Here is a 20,695-nt window from a genome sequence, read left to right on the forward strand (position 1 = left end):
AATTCGAGGTTCAACTGCACTAGAATGAAATAAAATTGGAAGCATTCTAAAGGCCTGACTTTTTGACAACAAACCTCCGACGAACCTGTTTTTTCAGACAATCCGACCGCGTGTGTACGCTCCATCGCTTTTTCATCGGACAAATGTTCGCTGTGAGAACAGACAAACTTTCCGGCAACAGATGTCCTACGTTGGCTAATCTGATCGTGTGTACACAAGTTCATTGGACTAAAGGACAAACATGCATGCTCAGAACCAATGCTAAAGATCAGACAACAATAGCAGAAGTTGCCCAAAGGGTGGCGGTAATGAGCAGAAAAAACACGTAGTAGGTCTATTATTATAGTTCTTTGGCTGAAAAAGTCCTGCCGTCTGTATGCATACCAAGTTCACAGACAACGCCCTTTGGAGTAAAATCCACGGAAAAGTCAGATACTGTAGAAGTCCGATCGTGTGTATGAGGCTTAAGAGGTCATTAGTATGATCACTCCAGACCCCAGTTAGGCTTGGCTCACCTCTACAGGTGTGACCAAGCATGGCTGCGCTTCCACGCGTTTTTCTCCATTCGCATGTAGGGCAGCCCATTCATTTCAATGAAAACATAGAAAAGTCCCTGAATCTTTTCCAAAAATGATCAGCACAATGGCCAATGGTGCTCCTTATTGGCTCGCTGGCTGTGATTGGCCCTCCCTTCTCTCCTCATTGGCTTACTGGCTGTGATTGACAGCGGCAGGAGCCAACGGCTCCAGCCAATGAGGAGGGAGAGTCCCCCGAAAGCCGAGGCTCTTGTGCATATTGCTGGATCGCGATGGGGTTCAGGTGAGTATGGGGGGGCTTGAGGGCTGCTGCACTCAAAAGGCTGTTTTTTTTTAAGAGTAAAAGCCTTTAGCCTTTGGAACCGCTTTAATTAGCCCAGAATGTGTGTTCAACAGTATCAAGCCCTGACGAAGGGGGATTCTACCTCCGAAACACGTTGGACATTTTAATACAAGCGTCTTAATTAAATAAAAAAAAAAGGATCGTAGATGTTCTTATTTTGGCACTTTCCCTCTATAAAAATTAAAGTATTCCTCTACGCTACCTCTACTTAAAAAAACGTTTTGGCTCATAAAATGTTGTCGGCAGCACAGGAAGGGAAGTGCAATCGCTCTAAATATCAGTAAAAACTCTTTCCCCACTCTATCCAGAACTAATAGGAAAGTTTTGGCGTCATGCAAACTTTAAAGCATACAGTATCTCACAGGAAAAATCCTGGCAATTCCCCATGCTATCCAAAATGTAAAAAACATGACTGAAGTTACAGTATCTCTCAAAAGTAAGTACACCCCTCACATTTTTGTAAATATTTTCTTCTATCTTTTCATGTGACAACACTGAAGAAATTACACTTTGCTACAATGTTGTGTAGTGAATGTACAGCTTGTATAACAGTGTAAATTTGCTGTCCCCTCAAAATAACTCAACACAGCCATTAATGTCTAAACCCCTGGCAACAAAAGCAAGTACTCCCCTAAGTGAAAATGTCCAAATTGCGCCCAATTGGCCATTTTCCCTCCCCGGTGTCATGTGACTTGTTAGTGTTACAAGGTCTCAGGTGTGAATGGGAAGCAGGGGTGTTAAATTTGGTGTTATCGCTCTCACTCTCTCATACTGGTCACTGGAAGTTCAACATGGCACCTCATGGCAAAGAACACTCTGAGGATCTAAAATAAAGAATTGTTGCTCTACATGAAGATGTCCTAGACCAGTGATGGCGAACCTTGGCACCCCAGATGTTTTGGAACTACATATCCCATGATGCTCAGCTACACTGCATAATGCATGAGCATCATGGTAAATGTATCTGGGGTGCCAAGGTTCGCCATCACTGTCCTAGGCTATAAGAAGATTGCCGAGACCCTGAAACTGAGCTGCAGCACGGTGGTCAAAACCATACAGCGGTATAACAGGACGGGTTCCACTCAGAACAGGCCTCACCATGGGCCACCAAAGAAGTTGAGTGCACATGCTCAGCGTCATTTCCAGAGGTTGTCTTTGGGAAATAGACGTATAAGTGCTTCCAGCATTGCTGCAGAGGTTGAAGGGGGGGGGGGTCATCCTGTCAGTGCTCAGACCATAGACCGCACACTGCATCAAATTGGTCTGCATGGCTGTCGTCCCAGAAGGAAGTCTCTTCTAAAGATGATGCACTAGAAAGCCTTCAGTTTGCTGAAGACAAGGAGACTAAGGATATGGATTACTGGAACCATGTCCTGTGGTCTGATGAGACCAAGATAAACTTATTTGGTTCAGATGGTGTCAGGCGTGTGTGGTGGCAACCAGGAGAGGAGAACAAAGACAACTGTCTTGCCTACAGTCAAGCATGGTGGTAGGAGTGTCATGGTCTGGGGCTGCATGAGTGCTGCCGGCACTGGGGAGATACAGATCATTGAGGGAACCATGAATGCCAACATGTACTGTGACATACTGAAGCAGAGCATGATCCCCCTCCCTTCAGAGACTGGGCCGCAGGGCAGTATTCCAACACGATAACGACCCCAAACACACCTCCAAGACCACCACTGCCTTGCTAAAGAAGCTGAGGGTAAAGGTGATGGACGGGCCAAGCATGTCTCCAGACCTAAACCCTATTGAGCATCTGTGGGACATCCTCAAGCGGAAGATGGAGAAGCGCAAGGTCTCCAACATCCACCAGCTCCGTGATGTCATCATGGAGGAGGGGAAGAGGACTCCAGTGGCAACCTGTGAAGCTCTGGTGAACTCCATTGCCCAAGAGGGTTAAGGCGGTGCTGGAAAACAATGGCGGCCACACAAAATATTGACACTTTGAGGCCCAATTTGGACATTTTCACTTAGGGGTGTACTCACTTTTGTTGCCAGCGGTTTAGACATGAATGGCTGTGTGTTGAGTTATTTTGAGGGGGACAGAAAATGTACACTGTTATACAAGCTGTACACTCACTACACAACATTGTCATTTCTCCATTGTTGTCACATGAAAAGATATGATAAAAATATTTACAAAGATGTGAGGGGTGTACTTACTTTTGTGAGATACTGTAACTTCAGTCACGTTTTTTTTTAAACTTTGGATAGCATGGGGAATTGTCAGGATTTTTTCTTTCTGTCTGTGACCCCCCACTGGGGAGATTTTTCCTCACTTCCTGTCCCGGGGGGGTTGTCGATGGGACGAGAACGCATAGACAGCAATGACAACTCTTCTTTCCTGATGGAGTCCCCAAGGGCTAGAAGAGGCTGGCAAGTGATTAAACCTAAAATCAAGGTGGACCAAGGCTTTACAGCAGCCTGCATTCACACAAGGTCATAAGGTTTATTCGTTAAAAAAATAAAAAAAATAAAAATCTTTGGACAAAGTCCCAAGCATTGCCCATCGTAGACTTTAACAGTATTTTGATTCATATGTTAATTCCCTGTGATTATCAGCGCCATCTAGTGACCATAGTAAAAAAAAAATCATGAAACATCTCAACCAAGAAAATACTGCAATATGACCACTAGATGGAGCTAAAACATTTTTTTTTTTTATAAATGGACCCCATAGTCACATAGTGTATGTGCCATGGTTGCATTACCATCCATTTTGTAATAACACCTGTGCATAAAATATGGGCATAAAAAAAAAAAAAATAATTAAAAAAAATTGCTTAAGGGTGGATGAATGGGCACGTCCGGCGCAAGTGTGAATGGGGCCCTTAACATCTCCCCCCCTTTTCCAAATAATAAAAACATTATCCTATTTATTACATCTGAAAATTGCTTCCGAAGCGTGCCTAAAGCGTACAAGACAAAGCATAAGGCTAAAAGGGGAGAAGAAGAAAAAAATAAAAAAAAAATAAAAAAATGATTCAAATAAAATCAAGCAGTCTAACAGGTGAGTGTTTAGAGAGAAAGAGGAAAAAAAAAATCCCTTTTATTTTATTCCGGGATGAAGCTAATTATTTTGTTATCTTTACCCACCAAAGCATTTACTTTGGTTTGTCGCCCGATCCACAAACACTTTCGAGGAGATGACATTACCGAAAGGCAGGAACATCTGCATGAGCTCGGCGTCCCCAAATTCCTGGGGCAGATGGTAGATAAACAGGTTGCAGCCTTCGGGTCCTAAAAACAGGAGAAAATAAAATAAAATAAATGTTAAAGAAGACACGAGACCGGGGAATAGAAGAATCGACAGCAAAATAATAAAAATAAAAAATAAATACAGGCTTGGATTGCAAAAGAGTTATTATTACAAATCATAATACAATAACATGTATATATTATTTTTTGGCATTAATACTATTCCCTTTCTTTATAAAAAAAAAAGTAATATTCCCTTTCGTTATAAAAAAAAAAAAAAAATACTATTTCCTTTCGTTATAAAAAAAAATAAAAAAATAAAAACTATATTCCCTTTCGTTATAAAAATAAAATAAAAAACAAAAGTACTATTCCCTTTCATTATATAAAAAAAAAAAGTACTATTCCCTTTCGTTATAACAACAAAAAAAAAGTTCTATTCCCTTTCGTTATAGGACCCTTCTGGTCCTAAAAACAGGAGAAAAAAGAAAAAGAAAAAAGAGCACACGAGACCGGGGAATAGAAGAATCAGCAGCAAAATAAATAAAAAATAAATACAGGCTTGGATTGCAAAAGAGTTATTATTACAAATCATAATACAATAAAATGTATATATTATTTTTTGGCATTAGTACTATTCCCTTTTGTTATAAAAAACATAGAAATAAAATAAAAATTAATATTGCCTTTCATTAAAAAAAAAAAAAATACTATTCCCTTTAGTTATAAAAAAATAAAAAATAAATAAAAACTACTATTCCCTTTCATTATAAAAATAAAATAAAAAACAAAAGTACTATTCCCTTTCATTATAAAAAAAATAGGAGAAAAAAAAAAGTTAAAGAGCACACGAGACCGGGAAATAGAAGAATCAGCAGCAATATATATATATATAAAAAAAAATACAGACTTGGACTGCGAAAGAGTTATTATTACAAATCATTATATAATAAAATGTATATATAATTTTTTGGCATTAGTACTATTCCCTTTCGTTATAAAAAACATAAAAATCAAATAAAAAGTAATATTGCCTTTCGTTAAAAAAAAAACTACTATTCCCTTTCGTTATAAAAAAATAAAAAATAAATAAAAACTACTATTCCCTTTCGTTATAAAAATAAAATAAAAAACAAAAGTACTATTCCCTTTCATTATAAAAATAAATAAATATAACAACAACAAAAAAGTTCTATTCCCTTTCGTTATAGGACCCTTCGTGTCCTAAAAACAGGAGAAAAAAAAAAGAAAAAAGAGCACACGAGACCGGGGAATAGAAGAATCAGTAGCAATATATATATAAAAGAAAATTAAAATACAGGCTTGGATTGCGAAAGAGTTATTATTACAAATCATTATACGATAAAATGTATATATAATTTTTTGGCATTAGTACTATTCCCTTTCGTTATAAAAAACATAAAAATAAAATAAAAACTACTATTCCCTTTCGTTATAAAAATAAAATAAAAAACAAAAGTACTATTCCCTTTCGTTATAAAAATAAAATAAAAAACAAAAGTACTATTCCCTTTCATTATAAAAAAAAAAAAACTACTATTCCCTTTCGTTATATAAAAAAAAAATACTATTCCCTTTCATTATAAAAATAATAAATAAAAAATACTATTCCCTTTTGTTATAAAAATAAAATAAAAAACAAAAGTCCTATTCCCTTTCATTATAAAAAAAAATAAAAAATAAAATAACAGTTCTCTTCCCTTTCGTTATAGGACCCTTGGGGTCCTAAAAACAGGTGATAAAAAAAGTTAATGCGCACACGAGACCGGCGAATAGAAGAATCAGCAGCAAAATAAATAAAAAAAAAAAAAAAAACAGGCTTGGATTGTAAAAGAGTTATTAGTACAAATCATAATACAATAAAATGTATATATTATTAGGCATTAGTACTATTCCCTTTCGTTTTAAAAAAAATTAAAATAAAATAAAAAGTAATATTCCCTTTCATTATAACAAAAATAAAAAAGTTCTATTCCCTTTCGTTATAGGACCCTTCGGGTCCTAAAAACAGGTGGAAAAAAAAAAAGTTAACGCGCACACGAGACCGGGGAATAGAAGAATCAGCAACAAAATAAATAAAAAAATTACAGGCTTGGATTGCAAAATAGTTATTAATACAAATCATAATACAATAAAATGTATATATTATTTTTTGGCATTAGTACTATTCCCTTTCGTTATAAAAATAAAATAAAAAACAAAAGTACTATTCCCTTTCATTATAAAAAAATAAAAAATAAATAAAAAGTACTATTCCCTTTCGTTATAAAAATAAAATAAAAAACAAAACTACTATTCCCTTTCATTAAAAAAAATAAAAATAAAAATAAAAAGTACTATTCCCTTTCATTATAAAAAAAAATAAAAAAAAAATAAAGTTCTATTCTCTTTCGGTATAGGACCCTTCGGGTCCATTTGTGGATGGACATTTTATGGTTGCACAACCTATCACATTGCTCTAATCTTTTTATATGGACTATAAACTGAAGGACCTATGAATAAATGGTTGTGGGACGAATCATTTGAGTTTCCATTTTTTCCTATGGGGAAATTTGCTTTGATATACAAGTGCTTTGGATTACAAGCACGTTTCTTGAACAAATTATGCTCGCAATCCAAGGTTTTACTGTATCTGGATCTTCTGACATGAGGTTCTTCAATTCATATGCCCATGTGTTCTTTTTGAATTGGCCTTATGGCCAAAAGTGCTACAATATCAACTCAATTTTGCCGACATTGGAAACACGCCAAAGCTTCTTTGTGAATAACCAAATTTAGGGTGTTCAGAGCCCCCGGCCTTTGGGATGCATTCAGATTTCTATTACACTTGGGCTACCTCTCTCCTGACCTTTTTAGGATGGTCCACCGATCTTTCAACCTTTCAGTAGGCCTCTGGAAATCACCCTCGGAATATGTTTCCCAAACTATTCTCTTTAGCTAATTATACATTATTTGGAGTGTGCTAATGCCACCAAAATAGTTATATGAAGAGATAAAATCAATTCGTGTTTTATGTGGAAAGTGATAAAATGGAGACGGCATCGTTAATGGAGCCATTCTGATTACAGCAAAACAGCGGTGACATTTAGGTGGCTGCATGCCGGTGATGGATGCCTTTTTCCATAAAATCCCAACAACGATAAATAATTGCCCATAATAAACTGGATGGTAATTTGTAAACAGATCCGAGCTGAAGTTCAGTCTAACAGAAAATGTCACAAGGAGTTCAGGTAATTCTTAATTAGGGGATTAAAAGAGGAACCTTTCTGGATTTTTGTTTTTGTTTTAAAGGGTCAGTCAGTCCAAATGTGATTGATGGCATCTGGTGGTCTAAACCATCTGTTTATATCTCCAGGGAACTCTGAGAGCTGTCTTAGCTCTTGGCTTTTTTTTTTTTGTTCTTGGGTTTAGGTATACCGTAAGGTGGTTTAAAGGGGACAATTGATTTAAAAATGGTTTACATAAACTCCTTTGGCCTCCCGATTACTTGATATTGAAGAACAGAGGAACCCTAATGCCAAGCCTAACTTTTACATGAAGTAGAAAACGGAAAGCCAGCAACGCGTTCATCCAGGAATGGTTATTTTATTAGTGCAGGTAGAGTACAGCAGATACAAAGGTCTACGCATTTTGGCCTATATCCCTACTCATCCTTCTACTTCATGCTGTGACTGGGTGTTAGGAAGATACCACAAGACAGTGTCTACTCACACACCCTAACACTAACCCAATGGCAATTCAATGCTAACCTAACCTTAATGCTATCACTAACTCTAAGGCCCCGTACACACGAGGAGACATGTCCGATGAAAACGGTCCGCGGACCTTTTTCATCGGACATGTCTCCTGGGAGCTTTTGGTCCATCAGACCAAAATCCCCGCGGACAGAGAACGCAGTGACGTAGAAGACACCGACGTTCTCAAACACGAAAGTGCAATGCTTCTTTGCATGCGTCGAATCAATTCGACGCATGCGCGGGATTTCGGGACGCTGGTTACACGTCATAACCAGTGGACATGTCCGATTAGGTGTACTAACCATCGGACATGTCCGACAGACATGTTTCCAGCGGACAAGTTTCTTAGCTTGCTAAGAAACTTTTGTCCGCTGGAAACCTGTCCGCTAGGCCGTACACACGGTCGGACATGTCCGCGGAAACTGGACCAGTTTCAGCGGACATGTTCGACCGGGTGTACGCGGCCTATTACTTACCACATTTCTAACCCGAAGGCCTCATCCACCTGTGCAGAAGGTTTGTGAACACCGGTTTAAGCCTCATACACACAATCAGATTTTCTGCGGACAAAGCGTAGGACTTTTGTCCAAAGGGCGTTGATGAGGAACTTGTATTGCATAGGGAAAGGGAAGTAACCGCTCCAGGTGGATATACTTTGGTGATCAACCTCCTCTCAGAGACCAAGGGTGCTGGCAATGTGTATAGCAAATAACAAAGAAAAATGTTTGGACAGCCGCACTCCAGAAAAAATTCCTTCAGTTGCCTTTATTAGTAAAATAGGATAAAAAACACTACAAGCCACAGCAAGAAAATAGGACATACCGCTGACACGTTTCGCACTAGTATTTGGTGCTTAGTCATAGTTATGACTAGTACTAGTGAGAAACGTGTCAGCTGTGTGTCTTATTTTCTTGCTGTGGCTTGTAGTGTTTTTTTATCCTATTTTACTAATAAAGGCAACTAAAGGAATTTTTCTGGAGTGCGTCTGTCCATACATTTTCTGTAGTGGAGAAGGATCTGGGGGTTTTAGTAGATCATAAGCACAATAATGGCATGCAATGCCAAGCTGCAGTTTCCAAAGTCCTTTCTTGTATAAGAGAGGTATGGACTCCAGAGACAGAGATATAATTGTGCCCCCCTGTACAAATCATTAGTAAGACCTCATCTGGAATATGCAGTTTAGTTTTGGGCACCAGTTCTCAAAAAGGATATCGGAGAACTGGAGAAAGTGCAGAGAAGGGCAACCAAACTGATAAGAGGAATGGAGGAGCTCAGCTATGAGGAAAGATTAGAGGAACTGAATTTATTCACTCTTGAGAAGAGGAGAATTAGGGGGGATATGATCAACATGTACAAATATATAAGGGGTCCATATAGTGAACTTGGTGTTGAGTTATTCACTTTACGGTCAACACAAAGGACAAGGGGCACTCTTTACGTCTAGAGGAAAAGAGATTTCATCTCCGAATATGGAAAGGTTTCTTCACAGTAAGAACTGTGAAAATGTGGAACAGACTCCCTCCAGAGGTGGTTCTGGTCAGCTCAGTAGATTGCTTTAGGAAAGCTCTGCATACATATGGTCACACTAACCTCAATGGGGCGCGGTTGGAAAGCGGCATTGCCTACCAGCCAGCCATGCAAAGTGACTGCAGCAATGAATACAAACATACCTGCTGACCATGTTGACTTGCCAGTAACTGGTTGGGGGAGGCGGTAAAAACGTTGATCAACCGCTTGTTTTTATTGCTTATCCACCACACACATGAATGAGACCTTCTACTATCCCTAACCATTTGTTTATTAACATGTGATTATCATATCAACATCTTTTTTTCCCCACACAAATCTGAAACAAATTTTGGCAAAATTTTAGCCGAATATAAAGCAATTTTAAGAAATCCCTCCTGGCTTCCCAAATCAATATTTGTCTCCTGAATAGCCTTCTATTTTTTAAAGGCTGTTTACTTCTCTTTCTGTCCAAGTCGATCACAACGGCAGATTAGACCATGTGGCCTGACTTGATTTCATGAGTATTCATTCCCACCATTCCTGGATACAGCACCGTCTATTAGTAAGGCTCAGCAGTAATCAGGTATCTCTCGCCAAGCTTAGCGCCTCTTCCCAGCCGAGTCCTATTACCTCATCCCTTGCTCTGCTGCTATTGATTAAACTTCAGCTCATCCCGGCAGCCCAGAGATTGATGCCACAAGAGCTCCATGTAGGACAGAACAAAGTGCGTCCTGTACAAGTCATTAGCAGGTTAGGGACAATTGATAGGCAGCTGACCAAAGCCGAACACAAAGTGGAAACATGGATCTGCCACAGTGGTAATTTCATCAATTCTCGGGGTGAATGCACAAAGCTGAGGTCAAGCGGAATGGACTTGAAATTGGAGTTAGTGAGGTGCAAGTCTCCTACAAGTCCTTTCTCTAAATCTAAGGCAACCCCACCCAAAAACAATATTTTGTTAAAACAGAACTTTAGATTTTATCTCAACTTCAGCCAAAAAAAAATGTTTTAATTTATTATTGGATAGTGTGGAAATATTTAGGGCTGGCAACTCGAACATCCATTTCCAAGACTTTATTGGCTATATAGCGGTGAGTTTAAAAGAACAGCTTTCGCGTTTTGGCGAAGAGCCTTAATCAAGCTTGCTCTGATTAAAGGGATATTAAAGTCAAGTTTAAAAAAAAAAAAAAAAATGTTATACCTACGTGCCAATGCTGTATCATGGCCTAGGCCAGTGTTTCTCAATTCCAGTCCTCAGGCCCCCCCAACAGGTCAGGTTTTCAGGATTTCCATTATTTTGTACAGGTGATTTGATCAGTTTCACTGCCTTAGTAATCACCACAGCCTTTTCATCTGAGGGAAATCCTGAAAACCTGACCTGTTGGGGGGGCCTGAGGACTGGAATTGAGAAACGCTGGCCTAGGCCAACAAGGCCCAGGCCTAGGGCAACACTTTGCAGGGGGGCAGCACGAAAAGAGTCCCCGTGGCTTGCGCTACACTTTTAGTGTAACGCCACTCTTGGGGCGGACTGGGCCTGGAGGCAAATCAGTCTAGTGCCCCCATAAAGCGGCCGCACTACTGCCGGTATAATAATACTGGCAGGGCCACCATCAGAGGGAGGGACAGCCCATACACATGGAGGAGGCTAGGGTGGCAGACCCCAACCAATGGGTTGTTGTGTGGGCGGGCGGCATTCCGCAACTGGGGAGGGTGGGCTTAGCGTTGCTTCTAGTTTTGACTGTCCTATCATAAAAACGGACCTCCCACCTGAGTTCTCAGCTAGAGAGAAACAGATGCCTTGTCGGGAAGCTAAAAACTGTCAAAAAGTCAGCCGACGGGCTCCATAGCAAAACAGGAAGTCAGAGTAAATCCCTGCAAATTAAGGGACTCTACTGCCCCCCCAAGGTCCTCAGAACTAGTGTCCCCACTGGAAAATGTCAGGGCAGGTCTTAAATGGGGATGTGGCCTTGACAGGGAAAGGGTGGGTCATTTTTAAATTAGGGGGTGTACGAGTTTCGTCAGGCCTAGGGCAACACAAAACCTAAATACACCACTGCTACGTGCTCTGTGAAAAGGTTTTGCACAGGGCAGCCCTGAGATCCTCCTCTTCTCGGGTCCCCCACCAGCGCTCCTGGTTCCACCCTCTTGCCAAATGCCCCCAGAGTAAACAGCTTGCTGTGGGGGAACCGGAGTCCATATGGACACGGTGCCGTGGCTCGGCCCCACTCCCCTCTATCTTCTCCTTGGCTCACTGGCTGTGATTGACAGCAGCGGGAGTCATTGGCTCAGTCAATGAGGAGGCAGAGTCCCTGGAGAGTGCTAATCAGCAGCTGGTCGGCCGCTGGTATTCCAGCATGCTCGTCCGACAGAAGCCGGCCAAACGACCGGTTTCTGTTGGACCGGCTGCCTTACACATGTGCTGAATGACAGGTGTTTTTTTATTGAACCGGCCAATGTCGCCCGGCATTTGGCCCATGTGTACAGGCCCATGTCTACAGGGCTTTAAGAGGAGTACCGAGGCAGGGTGCTGTGATATTTTCCTATGTACAGCCCCCCGCTGGTAACCCTCCCCACCAGCCATTCTCTGCCAGAATTGCCTATAGAGGCCCAAAGACCCACTGATAACGTTGCTGGGTCCAACATACGGTAAGGATGGCTCCATGCAATCTGCTTACTCACCTTCTCGCTGTTGCTGTGGGATCATGGGAGGTGGCTGGGGGAATGCTTGACTGATCTGTCCATAGGCAGCAGGATAAGCAGCTATTGGGGGGAACAGGAAGAGAGAAGGAAAACTGTCAGCAACTTGATTCAAAGAATTACTCCAGTCTCCAGATAAAGCATAACAAGGGCTTAAAGGCAAAATATAACCGATTACCATATATAAAAGAAGTTATTATAAAGTTCAGGACACCTTCTAATACAGTGATTTTCAACCTTTTTGAGAACAAGGACCCAGTAAATTCTTCCGAAACCTTTCATGCCACAGCATTAAAATAATAATAATAAACTCATACAATAAAAATATGGGGATGCAAAGTATGAATTGAAATGCTTGGAGCTCTGAATGGGGTAGGTGTCACTGTGGAGGTGTGATAAGGATTCTGGAAGTTAGGGGACTCTGCTGCAAACATGAAGGCCCTGTAGGGGATGAGGATTTTGGAGGGGGTTAGGGGGCAACTGTGGAAGATGGGGTCTCTTGAGGAGACAGGGGGTATTCCCAGAAGTCTGAGAGCTTTGCAGTGGAGCTGTGGAAGACTGGAGGGTGCTGCAGGGACTGGGGGACTTTTATGGAGGTTGGTGGGCATTGTGGGACACTGTTGGAGGTTGAGGAAACTATGGGGGGTGGAAGACTCTCCAGCAGGTTTGGAGGGACTACGCTGGGCTGGGGGTCACTGTGGGAGGTTGGGGGTCATGGGGAGGCAGGGTGAGTTGTGGAAGGTTGAGGGGCCCCAGGGGAGGATGGGGAGCACTAATGGAGCTGGAAGGTATTGTGGGAGGTCAGAGGACCAACAGCTGGCTGAAGGCCCTGGAGCCATCATCTGGTGCTTCAGAACCACTGCTTTAATATGTTGGTTCCATGCCTACCCCTTTCAGTACAAGGCGGGTGAAATTTACAAATATCAGCATGGGATGTGTTTGCTTATTCTATGTTGGTTCCAAAATGTTTTGATATTTTAACACAGAGGATTGTTTTTGGCCAATACCACATTGCAGCACACAGTGATAATGATTTTTAATATTATGGCTATTGCAAGGTTATGCTAATATATTAATGGTTAGCAGTTTTAGGTAGGTCTAGGGATTACAGGTGAGGGTTGGTTGGTGATAGGTTGAGGGCTAGTAGTTATGGCTCAAGCCTACTGTTAGTTTTCAGGGGGTTACCATTCAGGGTTGGCACTAGGTTTATGGATTGTAGTTTTGGGCTATGGTTAGGTATAGGAGTTACAGTTCAGGGCTAGGTTTGCAAGTTAAGGCTGCAGTTATGGTTAGGTATAACAGTTGGGTTAAAAGTTCATTTAGGTCTAGGAGTTAGGGTTCAGGGCTACGATTATGGGTTATGGTTAAATTCAGGGTTTGGGTTGAGATTCAGTTGGGTCTGGATATTACAGTTCAAGGCTAGGTTTACAGGTTAAGGATAGGGGTGGTTATGGTTAAATTGAGGTTTAGGTTTGAAGGTTGATTAGTTCTAGATGTTACGGTTCAGTGCTAGTTTTATAGGTTGAGGCTGCTTATGGTTAAATATAGGTTTCAAGCTAAGGTTTGTTTAGGTCTAAATGTCATGGCTCATGACTGGGTTTATGGGTTAAGGCTAGGGCTTATGGCTAAATTTAATGTTTGGGTCTTAGAAGTTACGGTTCAGTTCTAGGTTTACAGGTAAAACTGGTTATGGTTAAATTTAGGGTTCAAGTTGAGGTTCATTTAGGTCTAGATCTTATGCGTTAGGGCTGGGTTTATGGGTTAAGGCTGAGGCTTATGGTTAAATTGAAGGCTTGAGATGAAATTTGATTGGGACTAGAAATTACGGTTTAGGGATAGGTTTATGCCCTGTACACACAATAGGTTAGAAAACGGTTTGATGGATTTTTCCATCAATTATCCGATGAACCTGACTGATGATCAGTGCCTACACACCATCAGTTAAAAAACCAATCGTGTCAAAAGGCGGTGACGTAAGACACGACGACGTGCTGAAAAAAATGAAGTTCAATGCTTCCAAGCATGTGTCGACTTGATTCTGAGCATGCGTGGATTTTTAACCGATGGACGTACCCACAGACGATCGTTTTTTTCTATAGGTTTTTTATCCATCAGATAATTTTAAAAGGTTAGGTTAGTGAAATTCAGGGTTGTTTTTCTTGGTGGCAGTTAAAGAGGTTAATTTGAGGGTTACGTCTAGGTCCAAGGTCACATTTAGGGGTTATGGTTTAGGGATTGGTGGTAGGATTAGTAGGCATTTGGTTATGATAATCACTACTCTTGTTTACTCCCACTAACACCAGAGCATTTTCTACTCCTACTGGCCACAATCATGCTCCCCTAAAGCCCAAGGGACAGTTTGGAGTCCTCTGGTCAGGGGTGTAAGGGTTTGGGTTTGCGGCAACATTTACTGGTTGTAGTTTAAGGTTTTGGTTAGGTCTAGGGTGTAAGGTTGAGGGGTAAATAATGACTCAAGATTGTGACTACAATTACTAGTTCAGGGTTGCAGTTAGGTTGAAAAGTTGGGTTGAGTGCTACCATAAGTTTGGTGTTACGGTTAGGTTAGTGTAATTCAGGGTTGTTTTTCTTGGTGGCAGTTAAAGAGGTTAATTTGAGGGTTACGTCTAGGTCCAAGGTCACATTTAGGGGTTATGGTTTGGTTTAGGGATTGGTGGTAGGATTAGTAGGCTTTTGGTTATGATCATCACTACTCTTGTTTACTCCCACTGACACCAGAGCATTTTCTACTTCTACTGGTCACAGTCAAGCCCCCCTAAAGCCTGAAGGACAGTTTGGAGTCCCTTGGTCTAGGGTGTAATGGTTCGAGATTGTGGCAACATTTACTGGTTGTAGTTGAAGGGTTTGGTTAGGTCTAGGTTTTAAAGTTGAGGGGTAAATAATGACTCAAGATTGTGACTACAATTACTGGTTCTGGGTTGCAGTTAGGTTAACAAGTTGGGTTGAGTGCTACCATAAGTTTGGTGTTGCAGTTAGGTTTGTGCAATTTAGGGTTTTGTTTTGGTGGCAGTTAAAGAGGTTAGTTTGAGGGTTACGGTTAGGTCTAAGGACAGTTTAAAGTCCCCTGGTCTAGGGTGTAATGGTTTGGGGTTGTGGTAACATTTACTGGTTGTAGTTGAAGGTTTTGGTTAGGTCTAGGGTTTAAGGTTGAGGGGTAAATAATGACGCAAGATTGTGACTACAATTACTGGTTTAGGGTTGGCGTTAGGTTGATAAGTTGGGTTGAGTGCTACCATAAGTTTAGTGTTACGGTTAGGTTAAAGAGGTTAATTTGAGGGTTACGGTTAGGTCCCATTTAGGGGTTATGGTTTGGTTTAGGGACTGGTGTTAGGATTAGTAGGCTTTTGGTTATGATCGTCACTACTCTGAAATAGTGAAAAATCCAACAATCTCAAATAAATAAATAAATTCTTAAATAATGGAAATATCATTGCAGTTTGGAAACTTTTGTGCAGGTTTTACAACACCACCCCTAACAATTTTCACGCCATTATACTGTCCTATGGTGCAAAGGGGGAACATGGAACATTTCCTCGTATTACTTTCATTGTTGTGTTTTTTTTTTTTTTTAATAAAAAGCTTTTAATTTCAGTCCTCGGCTCCCACACACCTGACACCTCCCTCCCTCTTCAAGCAGCTCAGTGTGCCGTAATGCCATGTTATAAGCTTATTGCCGGTTCCAATTATATTGTACGACAGTTGAGTGCCCTGTAAACGAATAGTACAGTATACCGCGGGAGCTGGCACAAGGGAGAAAAACTAAAAAAAAAAAAAAAAAAACTAAAAACGTAATAACATATATTAATCTCGTGTACTCAGGAATAATGGATGTAAATTGCTGTATTTATGTGACGTGCCGCGCTCGTCTACGTCTTTTGCACCATTTGCTGGAGTTCTGGAAACGCTAAAGGAAAAGATTATGTATGGTGACAGATTATAATCATGTTCAGCGCAAGTTTAAATGCCAATTCTTCACGCTGGCACTTCACTAGGTTTTTTTCTTTTTTTTGTTTTCAGTACAATTCTCTATGCCTTGAGTTGACAGTTTGCGAGACGGGTGCGTTATCTTTGCTGCCCTCTGCTGGTGGCCTCTGGCCAGGCGCCGGCCATGAAACGCTTGCCAGCTGTTGTAATCACAATCATTTCGGAAGCATTCCTTTTAATGTAGTGTTTATGGGCTAACAAAATTCACTTGCATAAATATATTTATGTTGCCGAGCGTGGCATGCCAGGTGTAATAAAACCGCCGAGATGGGTCCGCTGGTGATCGACCGTGATCGCAAAATAATTAACATCGACTCATATTTTTCTCTTGTAATGTATTTTTCATGCGTTTTGACTCTTTCTTCTTTTTTTTTTTTTTTTATCCATCCATTGTTGGCTTTGAGCGCAAAAAAGCTAATTCCCTCCTTCTGGCTGATGTTTGGTAAATATAGACAGCGATATTGGCCCTCGTATCTGATACATTGGTAAGCCTGTCTCAATTCATGCCGGGCTCCCCCTGAAAATGTTTGGGTGTTATGCTGATCCTTTGGCTTCAATTAGCTAGATTCACGTAGTTTGCCGCAACTTTAAGGCGGCGTAGCGTATCGTATTTACGCTACGCCGCCTTAAGTCAGAGAGGCAAGTACTGTGGGGCAGATTCAGGTACCTGCGCCGCGGCGTAACGTATCCCGTTTACGTTACACCGCTGCAAGTTTTCAGCGTAAGTGCTTGATTCACAAAGCACTTGCCTGCAAACTTACGGCGGTGTAACGTAAAGGCGTCCGGCGCAAGCCCGCCTAATTCAAATGGGGCGTGTACCATTTAAATTAGGCGCGCTCCTGCGCCAGACGTACTGCGCATGCTCCGTTTTGAAATTCCTGCCGTGCTTTGCGGGAAGTGACGTCATTTTTTTGAACGGCGACGTGCGTTACGTACTTTCGTATTCCCGGACGTCTTACGCAAAAAAAAATTTGAAATTTGACGCGAGAACGACGGCCATACTTTAACATGGCTCGTCTAAAGTTAAGCCATATAAAAACAGGCTTAACTCTGCGACGGGAAAAAATTACTAGCGACGACGAAACGAACGCGAAAACCTTCGTGGATCGCCGTAAAAGCTCATTTGCATACCCGACGCTGGAAAACGACGCAAACTCCACCCAGCGGCGGCCAAAGTATTGCAGCCTAAGATCCGAAGGCGTACGAAGCCGTAAGCCTGTCGGATCTTAGCCAAAAGCCGTCGTATCTTGTTTGTGAATCACAAATTAAGATACGACGCGGCAAATTTGAAAATGTGCCGGAGTATCATTAGATACTCCGGCGTATCTCTTCTGTGAATCTGGCCCTGTATTCTCTAAGTACTTGCCTCCTAACTTACGGCGGCGTAGCGTAAATTGCGGCGGGCGCAAGCACGCCTAATTCAAAATAGGCTGAGGGGGCGTTTTTTTATGTTAATATGCTTTGACCCGACGTGATTGACGTTTTTTTGGAACGGCGTATGCGTCGTCCGCCTACATTTCCCAGTGTGCATTGCGGCTAAGTACGCCGCACGGTCCTATTGATTTCGACGTGGACGTAAATGACGTAAATCACTATTCACGGACGACTTACGCAAACGACGCAAAATTTTCGAATTTGGAAGCGGGAGCGGCGGCCATACTTTAACATTGGCTACGCCACCTAGGGGGTATCTTTAACTTTAGGCGGCCTATCTCTTACGGAAACGGCGTATCTGTACTGCGTCGGCCTGGGCGTACGTTCGTGAATAGGCGTATCTAGTGATTTACATATTCGACGCCGACCGCAATGGAAGCGCCACCTAGCGGCCAGCCTAAATATTGCACCCTAAGATAGGACGGCGCAAGCCGTTGTATCTTAGATAGGTTTAAGTGTATCTCTGTTTGAGAATACACTTAAACTTAGGTCGGCGCAGATTCTGAGTTAGGCTCAGGCCTTCTTTTCTCCCCGAGGCTATAACAGAGATGTCATGGCGGGCGATGATTGCGATAGGGCCGGTAAATCGGTGTATGTTCAGCGTTTGCAGCCGCCATGGTACAGCTATTGATTTTTGATTGCGCGGTTCATTGAAAGCCATTTTGGCAGGCAAAGGTCAGCGGGGAGATTAGAGAGCTGGTTACACTGGGGTCAGCGGGGAGATTAGAGAGCTGGTTACACTGGGGTCAGAGGGCTGCCAGGAGATCATCTATACCCGTGTCACACAATAGGAGGCCAAGAGCATCGCAAACCTCCCGGGAGAAGCTGCTTTTCAGCCGAGTCTTCACCAGCCTGGGATATGCATGACCGCCGCATGTGCTGTGTTTATACATGGAGGTGATGGTGTTAGGCTGTGGGTCAGGGTTCATCCTCCCTGCACTAAATTCCCGGGTCTATAGAAATATTTTGCGCATTATGAGGGGTTCCCACCATCCCTGTGCTGAGTTCCCAGGTCTGTACACCTGCTGTGCCCATTATGAGGGGTCCCCACCATCCCTGTGCTGAGTTCCCGGGTCTGTACACCTGCTGTGCCCATTATGAGGGGTTCCCACCATCCCTGTGCTGAGTTCCCGGGTCTGTACATCCGAAATGTTTCTGTTCTAATCACTTTATTATGCTAAACAGCTTTGGTAAAAAAAAAACACATCTAACACTGCGTTTTTGGGGACACTATGCTATTGGGGACACTATTCTATTGGGGACACTATTCTATTGGGGACACTATTCTATTGGGGACACTATTCTATTGGGGACACTATTCTATTGGGGACACTATTCTATTGGGGACACTATGCTATTGGGGACACTATTATAGTTCTGGTTGTGATCACAATACTGATCCATACAGACAACGGGAGGGGCACACACTTCTAAACCAGTACTGTTGGCAGGTCGGCAATTGGTTAAAGTTTAATTCTGGGAAGACTTAGGGGCAGATCCACAAAAGGATTACGCCGGCGTATCTAGTGATACGCCGGCGTAATTTTTAATTTCCTGCGTCGTATCTTTGTTTTGAATCCTCAAAACAAGATACGACGGCATCTGGGGTCCATCCGACAGGCGTACGTCTTAGTACGCCGTCGGACCTAAGATGCAATTTTTTCGGGGGCCGCTAGGTTGGCGTTCCCGTCGAATTCCGCGTCGAGTATGCAAATTAGCTAGTTACGGCGATCCATGAACGTACGTCCGGCGCATTTTTTTTTTACGCCGTTTGCGTTCGGCTTTTTCCGGCGTATAGTTCAAGCTGCTATACTGAGGCGTACTCAATGTTAAGTATGGCCATCCTTCCCGCGTACAATTTTGAATTTTTTTACGTCGTTTGCGTAATTCGTTCGCGAATAGGGATTTGCGTAGAATGACGTCACCGTCGGAAGCATTGGCTCGTTCCGGTTTAATTTCGAGCATGCGCACCGGGATACCCCCACGGACGGCGCATTCGCCGTTAAAAAAAACGGTTGTTTACGTCGGGTCACGACGTATTTACATAAAACACGCCCCCATCACATCGTTTTGAATTGCGCGCCCTTACCCTGCCAAAGATACACTACGCCGCCGTAACTTACGGCGCAAATTCGCTGAGGATTCGAACAAAAAAAATGTAAGTTACAGCGGCGTAGTGTATCTTAGATACGCTACGCCCGGCGCAATAATGCGCCGTTGTATGTGGATCTGCCCCTAACTGTTTAAAAACAGGCCAAGGAGAAAGAAACAGGGCGGGAAAGAAAAATGGATAATTATGAGTGGATGTGGGGTGTATTTATAATGGATTTTCATGGCCATTCGCTCAGTGAAAGCGCACGTCATTTTGTTCTGTGCGAATGAGGCAAAAAAAACCCGAATGTAAAATAAGCTATATCCCATGCCTTTAAAATGTAAATCATTGATTTAAAACAGAAAATACAGCATTTGGCCTCTAGATGGAGCTAAGTATTACAAAAAAAAAATTCTATGATACTGCACTCCATCTAGTGGCCAAATCTGGTATTTTTTTCATGTTTAAATCAATGATGTAAACAGTACAGTATAGGATTTAGCCTATTTACATAAACTGTTTGCCCTATTAGGTGGTGAATTCATGTTATACAAAGATGGATCCCTATTGGCCGGGTTCCCTTATAGACAGACGGAGAGTATCTATAATTATTTAGGAGAAAGTGTTAATACTAACGACCTGCGTACTGCTGCACTCCGGCGTAGGCTTGCTGCAGGGGGTCTGCCGCGGTGGGGCTCTGTGCTGTGGAAACAAAAGAGTAACAAGGTGTTAGTGATCAGATGGGGGAGAGTGAGACTGCTCAGTACAATACGGCACATCCCGACCAATCAGGGAGGGAGGAGTGACAGTTACATAGAGATCAGTGAGCCCGAGGCTCCGCCTCCCAAACCCAAATCTTATATATTTTATTCTCTTGCAAACTAAGAAGCACAAGATGACTCCCACGTGTCAAGACACAAGCCACTTTGTTACTTTGATATCGTGTTGCTTTTGTGTGATACGCGGTCATCAGACACGTGCGGTTCATTTATTTATTTATTTTTATTTAGAAAATTACTGAATAGAATAGACTAGAAAATAAAAGAATAGAGTTAAACCGAATAGAATATAAAATAAAATAATAGAATATAAAATAATAGAATAAAATAAAATATAAACCAAG

The 20,695-nt window shown here is 41.9% G+C and overlaps 1 protein-coding gene across 30 annotated transcripts in view; it reads right to left on the reverse strand.

Moving 5' to 3' along the window:
- CELF4 (CUGBP Elav-like family member 4) overlaps window positions 1-20,695 on the reverse strand; it is a 1,399,301-nt gene that overhangs the window by 83,736 nt on the left and 1,294,870 nt on the right. For 16 of the 30 annotated variants that reach the window (XR_005746938.1, XM_040336067.1, XM_040336062.1 and 13 more), the window contains 3 exons: window positions 20,209-20,274; window positions 12,027-12,107; window positions 3,979-4,122 (listed from right to left, as the gene is read on the reverse strand). Coding sequence is in view for 29 of the 30 variants with exons in the window: in XM_040336067.1 (XP_040192001.1) it covers window positions 3,979-4,122; window positions 12,027-12,107; window positions 20,209-20,274 (291 nt within the window). In the remaining variant the exon portion in view is untranslated. The remainder of the gene's footprint in view (window positions 1-3,978; window positions 4,123-12,026; window positions 12,108-20,208; window positions 20,275-20,695) is intronic. The other 14 variants (XM_040336074.1, XM_040336066.1, XM_040336064.1 and 11 more) reach the window with 3 other exon arrangements.

This window comes from Rana temporaria, chromosome 1, assembly GCF_905171775.1.
Source record: "Rana temporaria chromosome 1, aRanTem1.1, whole genome shotgun sequence".
NCBI classification, from domain to species: Eukaryota; Metazoa; Chordata; class Amphibia; order Anura; family Ranidae; genus Rana; species Rana temporaria.